Source organism: Rissa tridactyla, chromosome 9 (assembly GCF_028500815.1).
Source record: "Rissa tridactyla isolate bRisTri1 chromosome 9, bRisTri1.patW.cur.20221130, whole genome shotgun sequence".
Classification (NCBI taxonomy): domain Eukaryota; kingdom Metazoa; phylum Chordata; class Aves; order Charadriiformes; family Laridae; genus Rissa; species Rissa tridactyla.
In genome coordinates, this window is record NC_071474.1 from 47,329,756 (window position 1) to 47,351,162 (window position 21,407).

Genomic DNA, 21,407 nt, shown 5'->3' on the forward strand with positions numbered 1-21,407 from the left:
CTGCCCTGAAATGCAGCCTCTTTGGGTAGCAACTCTGCCCCTTACCTAAAATACCTCACCGAACTGAAAGTGCAGGAGTATCTGGGCTGACAAACTTATTTCAGTTGGAATCTCCACGTGACATTGACGTCAACATCTTGGCCTTTCAAGCCAGGGCCAAGGGAAAACCCAAGAGGCCTGTTTCACATCCCACCAAAAAACTCTGCTGCAGAGTTTGCTCAGAAGCATGTGCCCATTGCCGAGTGACCGGTGCCATCCTTAGAGGACTCCCAGCCAAGGATTTATTCATGATTTGCCTTAGCTTGTATACCTGACCGGATCTCAGGTGATACTACTGACTCCAGCTGGGTTACCAATGCCTGGAGTGAGAAGCCATCTCTCTGTACTACCATCAGTGAGACTGGTGCTTGTGGACCCAAAGCACGGAGTGTTTGGGTGAGCCGCAGATGGGCACTGAATAACACCTGCGTTTTGGAGGTTTTGGGTAGGGTCTGTATTTTACAAGCACGGGGACAAGCTCTGTGATGTCTCTGAATCTCTGGGGAAATACCACCCAGAACATGATTAGCTCCCTAGGCTGTGGGAAGCTCTGTGAGAAAAGGGAAGCGACCCTGATTATCTGAAAATGCAAATGCCCCTCTTTGTTTTAAAGCAGTCACTCTATGTGTTGCTCAGCCTCGATCCCCCCGAGGCTATGCCTACATGTGTGAATAGGATGGGGAAACCTGTCAGGGCCACGTCAATCTTGTCAGCAAGGAAGATGCAATAAAATAGGCTTAAACACTCAGGAGAACCTCAGGAGGTACCTACAGACTCTGCTACCTGGTAAGACCTGTCCTCGCCAGCTGGGTGAAGCCAGCACAGGAACGCTACCACGCAGCCATCTCATCCTGCTGCGCAGACTCGCTGGGGGACAGCTTGAAGTGCAGAAGTTTGAGAAGCCAAAGAAAAGCTGTTGGGTTTTGAGTCAGGGTTTTTACGGCATAGTTCGCCATGAGCTCAAGTGATCAGAAAGGAAGAAGTTAGCAGGAACATTCAGTGACTCGGAGGGTGTTTTACTGCAGGCCAAAGCAGTTCATGCTGGCTGAAGATTTAACCTCTGCTGGGTTTGCATAGCTGGGTATTTATGGGCAGATTGAGTGACAGCATCCTTCTAAGCTCAGGGCTAGGAGTGACTGTGACTGAATATACATTCCCTCCTTCCGCATGTCCCAGACCACCAGGAAAAAGACTTGTCTGGGCTGAGGTCTGTGGCATGGTGCAGAGGAGAACGCAAAGGGCAGAGAGAAGGGCACGAGGGAGCTGCTCAGAGCATGGGGCTGAGGAGCTCCTGGGGTGGGAAACCCTCCCACCTAGCACTAAGGTCACTTCTTTCCATTTGAACAGACATTTCATTTTGCAAAATGGAAACATCAGTGGGAAATGGTGCTTTAAGAATGGGGTGTCCTTCCCGGGCACTGGAACCTCTGATCCTCCTGACACCCTGGCTGACAGCTTCCAGGGACACCAGCAAAAACCCCTTACGTGTACACGCTGCCCTGCACGGGGACAGAGGTAGACAGAGCTGGGGATCAGAAAGTAACAGAATGCTTCTGAAAGCTGCAAACACGAATTATTGGAGAGGAGATTAAAAGTGGGCAGCACAACAGAAGTCCTTGATGGACAGAGGCACTACAGGAGCCTTCTGTTTTCAGACACTTAGAAATGGAAAAAGTACCCTGGCTAATCCCACGTCTGTGTTAACGATGGACTGGAGATCCGCAAAGGATCCATTTTCAGGGGAACTTTAGACTTGTTTCCACTGTTTTAGTCAATAACGGGCACAATTTTGGAAGTGCAACTTGATGCTGACTTAACGTTACAGTGTCAGCGCAGGCAGCAAAGGTCCTCAGTGGTACCTGGATGTCCCTGCAGGGGAGCTGCACACTTGCTTGGCTGTAGCTTAGAAAGGGCTGTGGGGCTTTTTGTTGTTTTCGTAAGTCAAGACAAATAAATTTCTCCATTACTTTGCTATTTCTAGGAGACACCACACTGAATTCTATTCCCAGTTACTACACTGACATTGAAAGAAGCTAAAGGGCAGTAACCGAGAGGCGAGATCTCCAACAATCAATGCAGAAAGAAAAAAACAACAACAAACAGCCCTTTCCTCTATCTGCTGGTAAGGTGCAGAGCCGACACTACCCATTTACTTTATGTCTAATGGACTTAAAGAAGGGAAAAAATTGGTTTAATGCTGTCTTAAGGCACCTGGTCTAATATCATTACATTTTGCCCAATCCAATAAGTAGTGCAAATCCCAGTATATTGCTGAAATCTGACCTTGCGCATCCTTAAATCGCTTTGGAAGGAAGCCTGGCCCTGATGCCTGCGCGCATTTCGGCGCAGACGGGAGCGTTAGGAGGGGGCTCAGCTGTGCCCACGGAGCCCTCATTTTGGGATCAAAAACTTATCAAACCACTGAGAGTTGCGTTCTCTGTCAATCACCTGGATAAAGTTTCCATTAGTTTAAAAAGCAGAGTTTTAAGGTTTCTTCTCCTGCCATCAGCTGATGTCTCAGCCTCTCTCCCTCGCCTGCTGCAGCGAGCGGTAGTTTAAACGCTTCCTTTTCCAACGCACGCCAGCCAGCTCCGGAGTAATACTTCGGGGAGGTGTGGTACAGCAGTGCATGAAATAAGCGGCGGTTTATACTATTTGACAAATGTTTTTCTGCTTCACCTCTAACAAAGTTGATTGCGTTTTCCATCTCACCTCCTTCACGGCTTTTCTCTCTTCCTTAAGTATTCCATGACAGGGAAATTACCATGGTTTCCCGTTTAAGAGGTGGAGGGAACACGTGAGATAATCTAGAAACAAGTCTGTAATAGGCACCCACCGACACGGGAGCAGGGCTCTCGACACGCCACATCGAGCTGTTGAGCTGTCAAGCCCTGCTGCAGCCTCTGAGACCTGTCCTGCAAAGTCCCTAAATTTAAAGCAATAAATAGTTCAGTTGAATGCCGTGGAAGTATTCCTACTCCTAAAGGGCTTCACTGCTTTCCAGGTCTAACCGATGCTCCAAAACCAACTTGAAGGCCCTTCCAACGCTACTGTCGTGCCGCGGGAGGTGCCTGCAGGCAGCAACCTCCAGGCACAGGCGCAGCCCCCTGCCTGCTGCCAGCCCCGAGGGCTGCACCCCGAGTGCCTGCCAAGGTCTTTGGCAAAAAAAATTCTTGTGCATATATGTAAAATGCATATGGTAAGATTCAAAAAATCAGTCACTAAAAGCCAACTCTCAGGAATTTCCTCCTACCTCCCTCTTCCGAGCAACGCCACCAGCTCCCTGCTCCCGCAGCCTCCTGCCGCCCTTTGGGTCTCGGGCACAAGACAAACCACAGAGTAAGAAAACTAAGATGTTTCGGCAAAACGTTCAGTGCCGGTACTTAATTTAATTAATCTGAGACTGGGCTATGACTACCCCAATGTAGGACAAAAGAAACAGAGCTGCTAATTTAATGACCCTATTTGTTGTTTTTCAGATTTCATGTCTTAAGCAAAACAACCAGGCTTCACTTCGCTTGATGCTCGGGGTCTGACTGCATTTCTGTCTGACTCGAGGACTTCATCTCATAAAAAGAACTACCAGTGTTACAGCGTAAGCTCGCTCTTCATAAAAGGAATGCTGACTGGTCTTGTAGGAGCTAATTAATTTTATAGTCAGATAAGTCTAAGATAATAGCCCTTCCTTTTTGATCTCAGAGAGAAAGAGAGAGAAAGAGAAAGAGAGAAAACGGGAGAGCAATTGCTGTGTACGAAGTGAGTACGGTTAGGCATATTATATTTGTCAGGAGGCAAGTCCAGTGATTTAAGTGGGAATGCTGGTAGGCATGCTCAGGCACCTTTGAATGTGTCACTTAACAGTACAAATATTAATTAATGCCTCAATTAATTAATAATATAATTAATTGAACAGCAAATAATAATTAAAACTGGTTTTGTGGTGGCCATCATGCAAGTCAGTTTCTATAATTTCCCAGTTGCCACAATCTCCGTGGTGCTGCCGTGCTGGGGGACAAGCATGCACGTGGTGAGGGGCCAACCCGCGAAACCGAGCTCGTGCCAGCGGCCGCCACGGCCTGACCGACACGTACGTGGTGTAAAACACACGTCCCTGGGCCCGTGTCTGGGGGTCTGCATACTTTGAGCTTAGCAAATCTGGCCAGGAGAGTTTTTAGAGAACATCTCAGAAGACAACATAGGAAGTTAGTAGAGAGGAGAAGACTAATGACGATGGAGAGACACAGCAAACCAAGGAGTTTACGGTTGGCCTAGCGAACCACTACTGGACCAGCAAAGCCAGTAGACAACAAACAGGTGAGGCAGAAAGCAAAGAGCTCCTTCGACTTTTGTGAAAACCAACCCAATGCCTGCACAGAGCGGGGACGAATCAGCCTGGAATGGACTATAGCCAAGGACTGATGAGTTCTCCCAAAACCCTTCTGTAGGCCTAGTTGTGCCATGGTGCTTTGGTAACGAATCGATATGTCTACGACTTTGTGAAGCTTTGGAAAACTTGAAAAATGACCTCGCTGACTTTCCCTCCGTATTTACTATTTCGAAACCTGTAGCTGCAAGAGTTATTGCAACAGATAATTAACGCTGGCTGTTCCGCCAGTTGAGACGCTGTTTAATATCTAGCATGGCATTTATTAGTTGGCCGTAGCCTGCCTGGGTGGGGAAACGTATTAGAGAGATGTAGTATCTTTACTAAGATACTTTACTTCCTAGAGCTGATGCTACTGTGCTGACCTTAAAAAGCTACAGGTAGCCCCAGGAAACATGAGTATCCCCTTCCCAAAAGCAGGAAAGGGGTAGCTCCCTCACCATCTCCAGTATTTCAGCCACCTTTCTTTGCTCATGGGAGACTTTGGGAATTAGCAGAACCCCTACACATCTCCGCACTCACTCCCATTTCAGCCTGAGATAAACAACTGAGATAGATTTCTGCCCCCAGGGACAGCTTCTGGACATCAGACTGGAGACACAAGATCAAATTCATCTCTGGTGAAATTCCACTGGCTTCAACCACATTAGACCAGAGATTAATTTGGCCCACAGATACATTAAGAAAGGATACAAAGCACAAACGGTATTTTATAAAAAAAGAGAAAGGGGAGGGGGAAATTCAAGGGGGACGCTGGATCCTAACCCAGCAGGATTCAGCCCAGCCCGCTCCACCCTCACATCACCAGGCACAGTGCATGTTGCCGGTTACCTTTTTGCTTACTGACTTTCTTTACTGTCATTGCCGCTTGCCGCTTTTGATTTTCAGAAATTTCAAAGCCTGAAAAAGGGAACACGGCAAACACAATTCAGAAGATTGCTTACAAAGCCTCTTGTTCTTGTGGGGAGGGGGGAATGTTCTGCCCCGTTTGGCAAACACAGAACGCCCTAGGTGGCAAAGCGTCACCCAGTGAGCTGTGTGTACGGGCAGGTATTTTAACGAAAAACAATTCTTCCTTGAAAGGACAGGCCTCTCTATAATCTCACTTGCGCAGGGGCTGTATGAAAAGTAAGATTAGATCCATTATTATTTATACAGTATCGTAAATATGCCCAGTGCTTTACAGCCGAGCGACACAAACTCAGCCTGAACTGACAGTGGTTACAGTCAATTTATGGGCGGATGCTGAGGGAAGGGCACGGCTGACAAGTCATTGACTTCGCCGCCCTCCTACCCTGCACAAGACATGCTCAACCAGAGCAGAATGATGCAGCCAGCAGACTCTGAAGTCAGGTGGCCAAAGGCTTCCTTCTCCCACAATACCCACGGAGGTCCAGGCTTGAAGCTATGGACAGAATTTGTTTATTAAGGGCCAAAAATAACAGTGACTGAATTGGAGAGAGACCTATTTATGACTATGAGAGCAACCAAGGATATCTGAACAAGGCTGAACTGTAATTCTACTACCATGTGGGTTTCTCCAACAGTTGGGGCTAAATTTAGCATTACCAACAATCTCCTTTGAGATTCATTTCATATTCCTCACCTATCTTTTCATCTTCTTTTACCATCTTCCTTTCTTCTCTGAAAGCTCTAAGCCATCGTAACTTCTCCTCCAGTTTCTTGGCAAAGAATAAGTGCATTTCCTCAGTCTCCTTGTTATGAAGTTTGAAGGCATTCTTCATGCTGACATTGAAGTCATCATCTCTCCCATCTTCTATATCCACCACTTCATACTTATCCATGTCTATGCGACCTTTGTAATACAGAATATCTCTTCGTATCAGATCCTACAGAGAGAAAAGGAGAGATGGGTTGATCGTAAGATACTTACAGAGCCTGAACTCAGCAGGGAATTCATGGGAGGGGTGAAGAAAAGAAAGAAGTAACGGTGAAACCTGGTCAGATTCTTCAAGCTTCAAGCGCTGTTGAATACATTTGTTACTGGCTAAACAAATAAGGTAGATCACAGGCATAAAAGAACAAAACACAAACCCTCACACTGTAAAATTTTGCTTGTAGGCAGGAAGAAATGCCTTTGAGTAGGTAACACACTTCCATCATTTTCCATGATGGGAAGTTCTGTTCCATAGGATGAGAAACCGGAAAATACAGGCCACTGGCCTGACGGGATTCCTGTGCTGCAAACGAGACGCTGTAGAAGCCTAAACCTTGAGAAACCAGCTCGGGCGTGTTTGGCAGTGCCGACTGGGTAGTGCAGATCTCTATTTTCCAAACACATTCCCAGAGTCAGGGGCGATGGGTTTCTGCCCCTTCTCCTTGGAACCCATTTCCCATTCTTACACAACCCATTGGCGAGAAAATCACCCTGATTCTCAGTTCACAGGACTCCTAACCTATCTCTGTCCCATTACGCCCTGGTTTTAACCTCTTGATCCAGATTAATTTTTTTCTTTTTCCCTCCTTAATGTTTATAACCTTTACAACCAAACCTGTCCATCCTCGTCTCCTTTCTAAGTTGATTATTCCTGCCCCTTCTTTTTCAGCAACAGCTCATTTCTCTATGTTGGGAAGGAAAAAGCAAAATAGTCTTCATTATTAATATTTCATGACTGATACGGGAACACCCATGGCTCTGTGGCTGATTGACGTGCCCAGCGCACCCTCTGCCCCGTGCCGGCAGCAGCCCTGCAGCAGCGCTGGGTCTCGGCTACCACCACCCCCGCCCCCCGCCACCCCACGGAGGGCGCGGGGTCATGGCAGCTGGGAGACAGCGGTAGGAGGCACTAAAAAAAAAGTGTTTTGAGTTCTATTGTATCAACCACTCCATCATAGATGCGGTAGGAGGCACTAAAAAAAAAGTGTTCTATTGTATCAACCGCTCAATCATAGATGCGAAATTGTGGATGCTGATAAAGATAAACCGTAGTAAAACCCAGATAATTTCCTGCTTTCTTCCTTACCCTCTTCACACTTACTTTGTACTGCCTTTGCTAGAACTATTCCTGATTTATACTGGTGTGAGAGGAGCACTGGCCCCACATCTCCATGTCTTTATAGGAACAGAGAACATAAAATGATCATCAGAAAACAGAATGTTGATTATACAGTCGTGGCCACGTACGGTGATTCAACTTACAAGGCATACATTTAAAAAGCCAAATTTAGCAACACGCAATCAAGACTTCCTTCCTCTATCCACTCTCAAAAGCTAATATTTAGGTGTATTAAATTAACTTAAAATACTTTTTGATTTTTGAGAGTGCCCTAAAGATAAATGCTATGTCAAAGGATTCATTTAAGAGGAAAAATAAAATCAATGTACAGCATTTATTTACTCAGATAAGATTTAGTAGTGAGTTTTTTTAAAGATAAGCAGTAGGTATTATTTTAGACAAATCATTAGTCTCGGAAAATAAATTGTACATCATCATTTTTTTAGCAAATTACTCATGGATATGCCAGACAGTATTAATGATGATGAGACAGGGCACTGTCCAGAAACTCATAGTCTTTAAAACCTGGCTCCTCCCTCTGGAATGCTCTGGGGGCGGGGGGGAAGTCCACTAACTAATGTATTGTACAAATACCTTCCTCTGGTGTGTAGGCTTTGAGTAGTGATGCTGCGCAAAACATAAGAAAAGGATATTTCAGGCTGAATATGCAATAGAAAATCTTTTCTGTTTTGCCCTAACTTGGAAAATCGCTTCTTTCCTCTCCCTCTGCGCCCAGTGAAGTGCTGAGAAAAGCATCACACCAAACCTGTTCAACTAAATCAATACTGTGCACTGTGTTTAAATTTGAGTCTTGGACTAGTTCTTAGAAACAGCATTTATCTTCACCACATTCTCAAAAAACCTCGATAACAAATCTCATAGGAAAAAAGATGTGCTCCTTAAATTAGCTGTACCCGCAACCGTTCTCCTTCCCGCTGCTGCTGAGGGCTTCCAACAGACCCCGCCGAACAGACCGCGCCTGGGAGTGAGACGGGTGAAGTGGGATCAAACGTACTTTTCTATACAATATTCACCATTATGTAGAGATTTGTTCATAAAAGGTATTACCAGAATAAATAATCACAATCCTCCTTCTCACCTGGCTGAAAACACAAGGCTCTGTGCATTAGCATTTTTCTGACACATACCAAATACATTTTTTCCCCTCTTATCTCTCTAATTTTGATTCAGAAAACATTACGAGCTATTTTTAATAGCTGATGCCAAGTGAATGCTTTAACAGCTTTGTGCTGTCATTATACTTCCCGAGGACAACAGGTGGGGTTTGGACGTGCCTGACGGAACTGCTCCATGCATCTCCCCTCCAAGGCTGGAGCAGGAACAATCGCTGCCTCCCGCGAGGCTTCTGCAGTGCCTTTTAGAGGCTCCCGTGTTTTGCAGGTGTTGCTGAGTATTGGATGTGAAGATAACAGTGTTGCCTAGGAGTTACTGAAGGAGCGACGAGGAGGTAATGGAATCATACAAGCGCTTTTGGAAACAAAACGGCCCCACAGAATATTATTGTTGGCGAGAACGCAATAGCGGGATGGCACAAGCTCCGCCATCGAGACTGCAGAAAACACACGGAGAAGAAACACCGTGTTTTTGTCCGAGCATCGCGCGAGCACGTGGTTGTACGAGGGAAAGCCGACAAAAGCAAAGCTCCCGCCTGCCACTTGTACTTTCATTTTGAGAAGAAACTTCAGTAACAACTCTAGAAGCAACGAATCCTCTTCTCTCCCATGGCCCTCCCAGAGCTCCCAGCCGCCAGCCTGGCAGGAACCTTCTCTGGAGAGACAGCCCCTGGGGTGGGGGGAGACCCAGAGGAGAGAAAGGTGCCGACACGGGGGGAGAGGAAACCACGCAAAGAGGCACAGAGAGGTGAAGAGCTCAGCGCAAGTCCACGCCTGACGTTACCCGACAACCCAACAACGCGTTTCCTCCATAACTCCACAAAAGAAGGACCGTTCCCCACCCGTTGACCATAAACTCCAGCACCGATACCCCAAGTTTTTGAGAGACCCCGTATTTTTCCCAGAGTGGTAGAGCACATAAACAGTGACTAGCACGTGTCTGCACGTGGAAGACGCGTTGTACACACCTGATTTTGAGAAAGTTCAGTCCATCTAGCAGATTAATAACTGTAACTAAGGTTAATGTCACTTTTAATGGGTTAGGCATTTCCTGCTACCACTTATCCTTTCTTCCCCTCTTCTTGTCAATGCTCAATAAATGGATATTACTTCCTAACTGCTGAAATTTTAACACCCATAGTATGGGAAACATAATAATTATTTGATCCGTGGATACATTACCACATACGTTCCTACACCTCTTAAAGAATAACATATATTACTTAACTCCATAGCAAAGCATGGGCAAATGCACTGGGCTTAGACTTTAATTGATTTTGATAAAATTTAGGAATTCATCTGGGCTACCCTGAGAGATGTACAGCCAAACCCCTGCGTTAAGGAGCTTTTTATGGATGTGGACAAGAAAATAAAAATCAAAAAACTAATAAAATAAACCACGCGGGCAATGGAAGCAGTGCTGCTTTGTGCGTTTTCTGGAAGAGGCAGCAGCAAGCCGGCAGCAGCGTTGAGAAATGAACCTTGTTGTTCCGAACACCATTTCTGTCGAGCGCAGGACTATCTTTCCTCAAGCACGTAAAGCTGAATCAAACAAGCACACGCAAGATAAAGGAAAGCAGAGCTGTGGCTGAGGGTGAAAATGGATTGTTTAAACAGAGCGGTGCAAGTACTACATGTCAGAAGGGCAAAGCAAACACGTACACACCAAATGGAGATTTATCAGCTACAGAAGTAGCCGCGCTGTCGAGAGGAGCTCAGGCTCAGTGAGGGCAGAAATGGCAGGTGGGACAGGCTGCTCCTATTGCTCCTGATTATCCCAGGGACAACATACGAGAGAACGAGGAAAAAAATATTAAGCTATACAGTTTACCTTTGTTCATATGCTGGCTCTATTAGCGCACTATTATATATTATCCTGTCCATAGGTAAGCCAGGATGACGACTACCTGGTTTACACTGTCCAGTTTTGAAAGTCATACAAAATTATTTTTTGTAGTTAAATCAGCTAAGAAAATATAAAAAGACCAAAAAAAAAAGCCTCTCAAAACCCGATCAACAGGGAAAGGCCAAAGAAACTGAGTGGTTTAATCTCGAAAGGACATAAATAAAAGGGAACGCGCTATTGGTATTCCAATATGTGAAAGCTGCTTCTCTTCTAAGGAGGCTGGTGATCAATTACTCTCCATTTTGATTGTGGCTTGGCTTAATTTACCACAAGGGAGAATAGGATTAGATACTCGAAAAAAAATTCTTTCTGGCTATAAGAGTAGTTAAACACTAGAACAGACAAAATTGGGAAGTCTTGGGACAGCATTCCTTGGAGATTTTCAAAAATAAGGTTAGACAAACATCCATCAGAGATGATCTGAGGATACTTAATCCTGCGGAGGGAACAGCTAATCTCCTGGGGTCCAGCTCTGCGTTTTGGTGCTGTCTAAGAGAAAGGTGACAGATGGAGGAGAAAAGGGGCCGGGAACAGGCAGGATTAGTGCGGACTTGTTGGGAGAAGCCCCAGGGCGCAGAGTGGGACTGCGAGGAGCAGGAGCGGTGACAAACCTGCGGTCTCTGCAGACAGCATCCCCATCGCACCGCATGGCTCTTACGGAAATTGATGCATCTGGGTCATTTGCACTTATTTGTCTAAATATGATCTTTTTTTACCCTACAGCTTCTATGATTTCCTTGTCTTTCCCTAGCTGAGGTTAATTAAGCCCTTCTAAACAATGCTCTGCAGTCTGTTCACGTAACAGGTACTAAGGATTCACAAGGAAAAGATGAAGCCAGAAAAAAGTATCTGATGGGAGCACAAAACAAAGTTTTGACACATTACGTAAACCTACCACAATTCTGCTCTCTGCTTTGCTTTGTCGGAGGTTTACAGCAGAAGTGCTCGTGCCTGAGGCAGCGGCCGCGCTCGGGGGACGGACCTGTCTGTGTGACCTGCTCGGGCCATTTTCTCCTGCTCTCGCCCTGGCTTAAATTTCTCCCTTTTCACTGACCCCGCTCTGAAGGGGGGAGGTGACTTTCTCTAGCTGCGCTTGAAAGAGAAAAAAGCTCATTTGTGACCATCATAAGGAAATCAAGGATGGCCTTTTATTGGAAAACCTGAAGATCTGTTGTTGGGATGTGGCTTCCACGACGAATTCTGCACCTATCCCCAAATTATCGCTGGGGATATAGGTAGCTGTAGAAAGGATTGCACCTGTAAATCAGACTGTTCAGTAGCTCTTATTATTAAATTGACTTCTCCTTGTCTTTAGCACTGCTTTCTCCTCCTGCTCTCTAGCTTTCATCAATCGCTGTTACTCTGCCAGGAGTAGCCCAGGCCACAGCTCCGTGGGCCGGGCACTGCCGCAGCACGCTGTGCTTGTGTCAAACCCTCCCGTGACGCTGCAGAGGAAATACAACATTAATCCCAAGGAGGGCAATCTGCCTGTGCAGCCCATCGCTAGGGCAAAAGCCATTAGAATTAAAAGCTATTCAACGGCTTAAGCAGCACGTAGCACACGAGGAGGAAATCTTCCCCTCCATCAGAGGGCACGGGGAAGCGCTAGAGATGACCTGGCCTGGTGCGCGCCCCAGGTAATTTGTTCCTGGGAGCTCTGCGTGCACCTTCGTCGCGTATTTCAGAAATTCCTCCTATTTATTCCTTAGTGGGTGGTGTGCAAGTATGGATGGGGAGGTAATAAGCCAGGGTTATGATTTTAGGATGGCACGTTTTTTTCAAGTGCTATGGTTTATTCTATGCCCGGTCACACTCTACTTCTCATGCGTAAAACAAATCATCTGTAAAACACAAGTGGAGAAAGAGCCATTTCCAGCCGTGAGTCATTAGATCCCTCTTATGAGCTGACAATATAAAAGATGCCAACCACAGAATAATCCGTTACAAGTTTCTCATTGCGCATGTGGGTTATTGGTCCTCCTGGTTATCAAAATCCTGCATATTCCAATGGCAAAGTGGTCTCAAAATGACTTGGGGAGGAATGATGCACTCTGAGTACATGGATACACTCAGGTCTTCTGAGCGCAGCTCCCGAGGCCGGCAGGGACTGGCCGCGGGCCTTGGGGTGACATTCGATTCCTCCCTCCGTCCCTCCCCATCTCCATAATGGGATAATGATATTTGCTTATTTTACAGGGCAACTGGGAGCTGTAAATAAGTAATCAGTGAAAGACACATTGAAAGCCTTTGATGGCGGATCTTTAAGAGCTCAGAGCCTTGCAAGACTAGCTTAGCGTTACACACGCGTCGGGATTCGGAGCCGGCAGAGCCCAGGGAGGCAGAGAGGGGGCTGGGCAGGCAGCAGAGGCAGCCACGGGTGGCAGAGGCAGCGGGGCACCAATCCCCCGTCCCTCCTACGAGGCAAAGGGTGGCCCGAGTAACATGCAACAGGGTGGCTCTTCCACAGGGGATCATCACTCCGTCCCCACCACAGTTTTACAGGAGATCATCCCAGTAGAGGTCTTCTGAGCTATTTTCCTCTTGCACTGAGCTTGGGTGACAGCGCAAAGTCACAGGAGGGTTTGGTCCCCTCACTCTTCCCTACCCGAGATCATGGCTTGGAGTCAGGAGTGTCGCCAGTGAAGCAACAGTCCTCGCAAGCGCTCACGGGGCTGGAAGGCCAAGAATATTATACTGCGTACACACAGATAAAGCAAAGCCAGGGCCTGCCTGAAACGACAAATAATTGAAACGCAACACAGACAAGGCAGCAAGGTAGTAGCACGCTCGGTACAAAAAGCAGCAATCCCTGCAGACTACTTTTGCCCAGAAGATGACGTGTTCTTCAGGTATCAAAGGAGAATGGGGATCCAAGGATGAGGCTGAAGAGAGACCCACCTACAGGCAAGCTCTACAACTTGCTGCAGAGCTGGTGTTGAAGCAGTTGATGAACAGTGAATATTTAATGCTGAAACTGGGAAAAGACTAAAGCAGGGTCCATAATAACCACCCAAACATTAACCCACAATCTGGAAAAGGCCGAGTCGTCTTTTGCGCTAAGGTGTGGTTCTCAGACCCCTCTCTGATGATTTCTCGTTGGCCCGGGCAATGAATGCAGAGCAGAATGGAAGAAGCAGAGGGAGCGAACAGCATTTTTCAACTTGCTCCTGAAATTTGTCCTGATTTTCCTGCCTGCCTGCTCTCTGTCTTCACTCTGCCCAGCCTGCCGTGAGCAATGAGAGCGTGGCACGCTGCCACTTTGCCATGTCTTTGGGTATCTTTAGTCAGAGGGCTTTCAACGTTCTTTGGCTTTTTAAAAAAAGATTCAGAGCCTACATTTTTAAAATCTAATTTACCTTAAAGCGACCCTTTGAAGAAAGCAGCCCAGCCTGCTTTTCACGAACACCAAGGACACGGTTTTCCGTAGCTTTTGTTCATTTAACTTAACCCTACTGCGGGCTGATTTTTAAGACAGGACAGTTACGCGCCGCTCCCATCGCCCTCCCCCAAGCTGAGCACATTGCAGAACTGGGCCCCTCTTCTCTCCAAATGAGACCCTACAACTCAACGAACCCTTTTGAGTGTTTTTCTCCTAAATATTCTTGATATCAGAAAATAAATCTGAGCCCTGCTAAGCGGCTGGATGCCAGTGACTGTGAGCTTTGCCATCACCCTGTCGGACACAGCGGTTCGGGCTGAGCCAGCCTTTAGCAGCAGGGAATGGGGTCTGCACAGCGCAACCTGAGCACACAATGAGGGCTGGATCGTATTAGAGACAGGGGGATGTACCACCACCTCCCCCACACAACCTCGGCCACCCGCTTCCTACCGCAGACTTCCCAGGACGGGCCAAATTGTTTGTTACACGTTTCCCCAGGGGCTGCCATGGGAAGAGCAGCCGAAATCTCTGCGATATCAGTTTACGTAACTCCTCTTGCACAAGGACAGCTGTGCTGGGGAGGTCGGCAGATTCCTGCCAAATTATTCAGCAGTGTCTGTCTCCTGAGTTTGGAAAGAGACGTTTGATTCATCCTTGCCAGCTCCACGAAGCTGCAGTGTGGGATCCGAGTGGGGGAGGACCGGAGCCGAAAGCATTTATGTGGAAATGCTATTTTCGTTCAATGTATTTAGTGGAACATCAGTGGCATTTTGATGCCTTGTTCCACCTCAAGCCCAGTCACATTGGCTGCGAAGCAGCGAGACGAGGGCGAGTGTGTTTCCAAAGAACTAATAACAGGAAGAGATGGGAAACCCTTCTGCAGACACGTCACTCGGCTTTTCTGGTCTCTCCAGTTTGCTCCCAGAGGCTTAAAATTGTGCTGCTGAAAGGCCACAGCAGGAGGAGAGTTAGATTTTCAGCTCTTGAGGTTTCGCTTGTGGGCCAAATTTACACCCACTGCAATTACAGGAGTGATAAATTAGGCATGGAGTACGTTGTATAGCATCTTACATATCTGTATGGCTACATGAGTAGGCTAAACCTGTTCCCTGACCAGAAAAGAAAACACAGCCTGTGAAGGACTCTAAATTCAGCCCTTTCTGGATTTTACCATTGAATTAGCAACTAACAATCTAAAGCCTTCTCCTGCCCTCCTCCAGCTGGCTCCTCTGGCTGACCCTGATATTTTTCTCCCTACACCTCCTGTGCCCCAGAGACCTCTCTGGAGTCTGCTCTTCCCTCTCTGCTGTTGCTCACCGAGCAGTGGAAAGGCAGCTCCTGCCTCCCCGAGTCAGCAGAAGGGCTGCAGGTCGCTGCTTCGGTCAGTACAGCCCATTAGCACGAGTCATAGCATCACAGAATGGTTTGGGTTGGAAGGGACCTTAAAGACCATTTCGTTCCACCCCCCTGCCCTGGGCAGGGACACCTCCCACCAGCCCAGGTTGCTCCAAGCCCCGTCCAACCTGGCCTTGAACCCCTCCAGGGATGGGGCAGCCACAGCTTCTCTGGGCAACCTGGGCCAGGGGCTCACCCCCCTCAGAGTGAAAAATTTCTTCCTGAAAAGAAATCCTCCTGCAAAACTGCGCTCTCAGGGCACATAACTGGAATGTGCACATCCCTGCAAAAGAGTCCCCGAACAAATGCATTCAGGGCTATATTGACTATTAAAAGGATTTTTTTTCTTTTCTTGAATATGTCGTATCTGAAAGCTAAAGTGCTTTTTCATAACTGTTTTTAATATATATCCTGTCAACTGCTGAAATTCATCCTTTGTGTTCAGCTCCCTGCTAGCCAGGGGGACTGACAGGAGGACCAGACCTCCTTGCCACGCTCCACGGCGACCCACAGAAACCTCTTGTCCACAGACAGCACCGACTCATCAGCTGGGCATGAACGCGGGGCCACGTCAGCGGGGCTGTGGAAACACTGCCCCTTAAAAACTTCATCTTACGCTTTGCTTTGGGGCTGTGACCAGGCCGGTGTGTTTTCTTTGGTCGTCTTCATGCCCATCTCCCGCTGTCTCGCTAGCTCCCACCGCAGCCTTGCCCGCCAGTGCAGCACACCGCCGAGCTGCTCTCTGAACCCAGGGAAACACAGCCTGACCCATTTTCCCACCCTGCTGCAGGCTGGACCCGGGCCTGACCCGAACCATGGCATTTCATGGAGATCTGCGTTACTGGGAGGAAAAGAGAAGGGGTGGGAGGTGCCGCAAAAGTCAAACAGTGTTCCTTGTGGGTCAAAAAACCACTTGAATTTATAAGAATTGTCCCAGTGCTGCTCCGTGTTTGCAAACAAGATTTCCGGCTAGCCCTGTGAGACCTATTTAGCCTGCAATAAATGCAGGGCCGTTGTTTTGGTGCAAAGATTACTTCAATGTTTTTTAACAGAAGCGATACGGGAACTAGACCTTCACACACTAAAAGGGCTCAGAAATGTCTCTTTTATCTTCCCATTTGGAAACTTGAACTGCAATGGAGTTTGACAGGATTATTTTATTTACTCTCTCTCCTATGGCACAGCTATTTCTGGCTGACTGTCTGGCTATTGCTATGAAACTAGTCTCATCTTGCTTCTCATCCAACCGGCTTTGCTCCGAGAGCTCAGGGGAAGACAGCAATAGCAATAAAGCGCAAGCTGGAGTTTGCATTGCCTCTTGATTACAAGAGACACATAAAAAGTGCAAATGAAAACTAAACGCGTTTCATGCAGTCACTGATCTTTCTGCGCTGTCAGAAAACACTACACACGGAGCCCCATCAAGAGCTGTTCGACTATTGGTGAAAGGAAAACGTAGTTTGGTGCAGAAACTCCGTTAACCCTTCATACTGCCATTTCCAGCATAGTGCCACGGCGCTCTCAAGCCCGTTGGGGAAATCCAAACTATTACCCAGAAGAGAAAAAAAGAAGATCCTCAACTATTACATGATCAGCACCTCGAGCATCCCCCAACATAACAAGCTGTGATCATAATTAATGCTGTGTGTCACAGTGCTGGATGTTAAGTACTATGATTTGCAAATGTAAAGCATCTCTGTGTCGAACTCCCTCAACTTCAGGGTGGTAAGAAAAGTAGACCCTGTGCCTTTAAGGCGACATCCTTTAATGCTACCATCATCAAGGATTGACTTCATTTCTTGGTAATTACGGGTAGCACACTGGAATCTGTATTCCTCTTTCCTGGTTACAGACATATGGTAAGTCAAACCCAGGCCAGTGCTTGCTTCCTACACAGTTTATTCCCTTCTTCCTTTCCAAACGGCATTTTTGCATTAGGGTAACCAACCGCCAGCCTCTTCTGAAGAAAGCACCACTCTGTCCTCACGCACACTCCAACGTCCCAACCTCTGCTTCAGGAAACCCAGGCAGAACATTCATGAGGAGAGTTCTGACATTAATCCAATAGCTGAAAGCTACCCAGCTTTGCAAAGAAAATCTAAATCGTGAGCTCTCCCGGTGGCTCTTTGTCAGGAAGTGCAGACAGCCAAACTCACTCGGTGCTCCCCTTTTGACGCGGGCTCTGGAAGTATTCCGCAACACCTACCTGCACCCCTTGGTACTGCGCTATTCAGCGGATTGAGCACTGAAATGGTTGACACGGCCATTTCATCTGCTTCATCCTCTCCCTTCCTAGCACCAGAAAATAACTCAGTGGTGATATGAAGAAGTGACCAGTGCTGTCTCTTATGGCACAATCTCAGCCAAGGAGATTTATCTGTGAAGCTCGGAAACCAATTTTGTTTGTGAAATTTTTCCCAAACGAGTTGCTTTGCAAGATGTTTGCCAGAAATGAAAGCTGGCTGCCACAGTGTCAGCGTCTCCACCTGCTGCTACTGCTCTTATTCATGCAGCCCTCGTAAATCCTACTGCAAGTCTCCTGCTTGGAAGAAAGACTCAAATATACCCATACTGGCGGAGATAACATCTGTCAAGCACATTTGAATGCAGCCCTTTATAATCACTCATTTTCACAAACTAGGGCTCTGTCTGGAGTCCCGTCAGTTATCCAAGACGTGATGGTCATGGAAACGTGTTCGGGATTTCTCAGTCTGAGGCAGTGGAATTTGTACTGGCAACCAGGGAAGGGTCTGAGCTTTGCCGCTGGATCCAACCACTGCCATCACTCCTTTCCTGACAGCTCAACTACATTAATCACTAGTTCATTACAGTCACGTTAATATAGTCATACAGTTCAATATAGTCATATTACTGACTAACGTCCTGTTCTTTGCATGCAAACAAACCATCAACCAGGTAATCACCCAGCTGCCCATATGCCCATTTGCAAAGACAGCCCCTTGGCTCAGCTCACATTGCAAAAGCCCTCGGAAAAATCCTAGGAGATGCAGCCAGTGGGAAGACAACAAGGAGGCTGACGTTCAAGGAGGTGCTCCCACGGGCAGCTCTCGGTCCATCCCACCCGTCTGCTGAGCAGCAGATCACCTTTACAAGACGAGTGAGCAATAGGACACAAGGGGGTGATTCCAACCTGCGGAGATCCATGGACACCCACGATTTCAAAAGGCCAGGCAGATGCTGAAACCTTGCTTGAAATGTTTGGGAACAACTAGTAAAGATGGCTGGCCTGGCATTACTGATGATCTTCTGCAGGCGTATCAAGCAGGGGAACAAGTAGGTGATAATCTCCAGAATAACCACCCTGAGAGTTATCCTCCCTCCCAGAAATGTCTTGGCCAGATGCTCAACAAAAAAAGGCCCTGTAACCTTGAAACATTTTCAGACATCATCAGAAAGGGATGGCAAAGCTTCTGGAAAGAAGGCCACATTCGAAGCAAACAGGGTTTGTTTGGAAATATGTTAACTGCTGCTGAAAGCGGATAGCCGGATACTGGAATACCACCCGAGCCAACAGACCTTACTCCTTGGGCACAGGCAACACCGGCCAGATCAGCAGGAAAAAGAACCATGGTAATTCTTGGTAGCACACAACAGGAGCCCTGCTAAAACCTTCCCAGGCCCCCTGCCTGTAAAGCTGATGGACCAAACCTGATCCAACAGATAAATGGTAGAAACAAAGACGGTTTTTGAGAGTATGGACTGTGCCTTGTCTGTAGAGCCAGGCAAAGGACACGGAGCAGTTGAGCTGGAGCAGTCTTCACTGTTTACCAGCTGAGAGCAAAACCGCTAAGAAGAAATCTAAACTTAAGCAGGGGTGAGGGAACGTTACTTTGCACACAGTGCTCACCCTAAACAACGGGTACTAAATGAGTGGTTACCTTGGCTACAGACAGACTGTTTTAACACTCTGCCTGGGCTCAGCAGCCATAGAGCCTGCCCAAAGCACCAGCAGCTTCTAAGAGAGACACAAACAAGGGCTGCGGCGTGCATGCAGCAGTGTGCTCTCTCGGAACGCATGAATCCAGCCCATCGGCTGGCTAGGAGCAGAATGCTGCTGACGTTTTTGCAGCAAAAGACAATCTGGCTTTCACCAGCACTTTTCCAGATATTACAGGAATCCATGTACCATCTTCCTGGACCTAACATGCATCTACCGGTACCAGCAAGCGCCACTAAGACCTCACCTTAGCCTCCCGGGGTAAAGCGGATTCCAGCCCGTTTTGCCACATAGAAATTATTTCATCTTGCGCTGCACGAGCCAGTGAGCAGGAATCTGACAGTCTTTGTAACGTGAGCCCACTGTGGAACAAGTTTTGCAGACAATGGAGTTCAAAGGGAATGACAGAGAATACCAACAGCCACAACTGTCACAGAGCTTATGATATCGAACTCTATCTGTTCCATCAGAAACTCGTGTATCGGTATCTGTCAAACCACAGAATCCATATGCTCGAGGATTCAAGAGCATGGAGCTGTTGCAGCTGCAAACATCTACCACAGAGAGAAGAGGTAACGAAGGTGAGGATGACATGCAGATAACTGCAGTGAAGATCTGGAGGAGTGGGAGATCTTGTTTGAAATATGTGCTTGTTTTCTAGAGCCTCTCAGGATGTCTAGCATGCTTTCATCAAACTAAAGTATCTGTGACATATTTAAATAAGGAATGAGTTTTAGTTCCTTATTTCTATTAAAAATCACTTTTGACCAATAAAGAGGTAACATTCAACCATTATAATTCAAAAGTAAAGTTATTCTCAAATAGACTGTATCATGATTAGGGATGTACCATACCTACTAATTTATTACATCTGAACAAAACCCACCTATGCAGAAGATTTTCTGACGAGGAAGATTCACTGAGATGTGCTATCGTAAGTGGTACCAAAGCTGAAAATCTGGATCAGGCTCATTGACTAAACAAACCTCATGCAAAACAACGTAGGTCAGATTGTCCATGACTCTTCTCCTTGCCTGTATCTGGAATAAGAGGGGTGCTGTTCCATCTGCTGCTTTGGCAACCTCTAAAGAACTTAGTTCTCCCTGGACACAAGGCAGAGGAGCTGGCAGCCCTGGACCAGTCTGAACTCTGAGACCTTCTGGACATCTCAAACTTTCCCTTCTGGCCTCAGACAACTCCAGTTCCCTGGGGGTTTGCTCAAGTGGGACATGAAAGCATATTGCAAGCTCACGCCACTCTCAAGCACTTGAATTCCCGTGCCTGGCACCAGGCTGTGCTGCAGATGACCCCAGGACATGGTGCTCTGCCCTCCCCTGGCCAGACAGAGCTGCAGCACCAGCACCCCCACAGACCTGCTGCCTTCTCCCTGCTCTGGGGGATGTGTGGGTCATATTTTGCCTACCTAAAGCACAGGGCAAAGAAGGCTGGCCCAAGCTTCCCACACCTTGATAGAAATGGTGCTTCACGAAGGAAGCCCTGGGATACAGCGCTCTGGCTCTAAAGCAGAGGTTATCCTGCTAGATGGTTGCCTGTTGGCATCTGTAACAGCAAAGCCTGACACGACGGTCAAGACAACACAGGCTATAAATCATTCAGATTTATTTTATATAGGATGCGTGATCCCAAAACAGAAGCTAACATTCCTCTGAATTCCATACTCAGACAATCTTTCTTAACAATGTTCAAGGAAAACATTACCAAGACAGCAGAGTCCAGCTGTAACCCCACCTCCCCTCTACCCCAGCACTCTGAAGAACAACTGCAGTTTGATGCTGGAGAAAGAGATGCAGGAGGAGAACCTACAATGAGGTATGATATGAACCATGACATCGGACTCATCAGATGAGTTACCACCCTGTCACCTTAAAGGTGAGTGGGGACACTGTCCCACAAGACCTCGGCTAGTGGCAGAAGAGCCTGTCGGATCCTGACATGGAGCCAATCTCTCTGCCAGGAGGACCCAGACCACCGTCCTGTCTCTGAGATGGCTAAAATCTGTGGGGCGTTTTCCCGGGAAGGCATCCCTTATGCGGCACTGCCACACACCCCCCCCCCCCCAAAATGCCTTTTGAATACATAAGGGAAAAAGACAGTGTCACACTAACACTCTCTGCATACTGATACAACCTTTTGAGCCCCAGCATCCTGCTGTGAATTGCTGAACGCTCTCCGCTC

At 47.3% G+C, this 21,407-nt stretch overlaps 1 protein-coding gene across 3 annotated transcripts in view; it reads right to left on the minus strand.

Annotated features, from left to right (window-relative positions):
* Positions 1–21,407, minus strand: part of LOC128914614 (uncharacterized) — a 229,292-nt gene that overhangs the window by 15,584 nt on the left and 192,301 nt on the right. For all 3 annotated transcript variants that reach the window (XM_054213844.1, XM_054213842.1, XM_054213843.1), the window contains exons 11-12: positions 6,030–6,273; positions 5,255–5,323 (exon numbers count right to left, since the gene is read on the minus strand). In XM_054213844.1, coding sequence (XP_054069819.1) covers positions 5,255–5,323; positions 6,030–6,273 — 313 coding nt within the window. The remainder of the gene's footprint in view (positions 1–5,254; positions 5,324–6,029; positions 6,274–21,407) is intronic.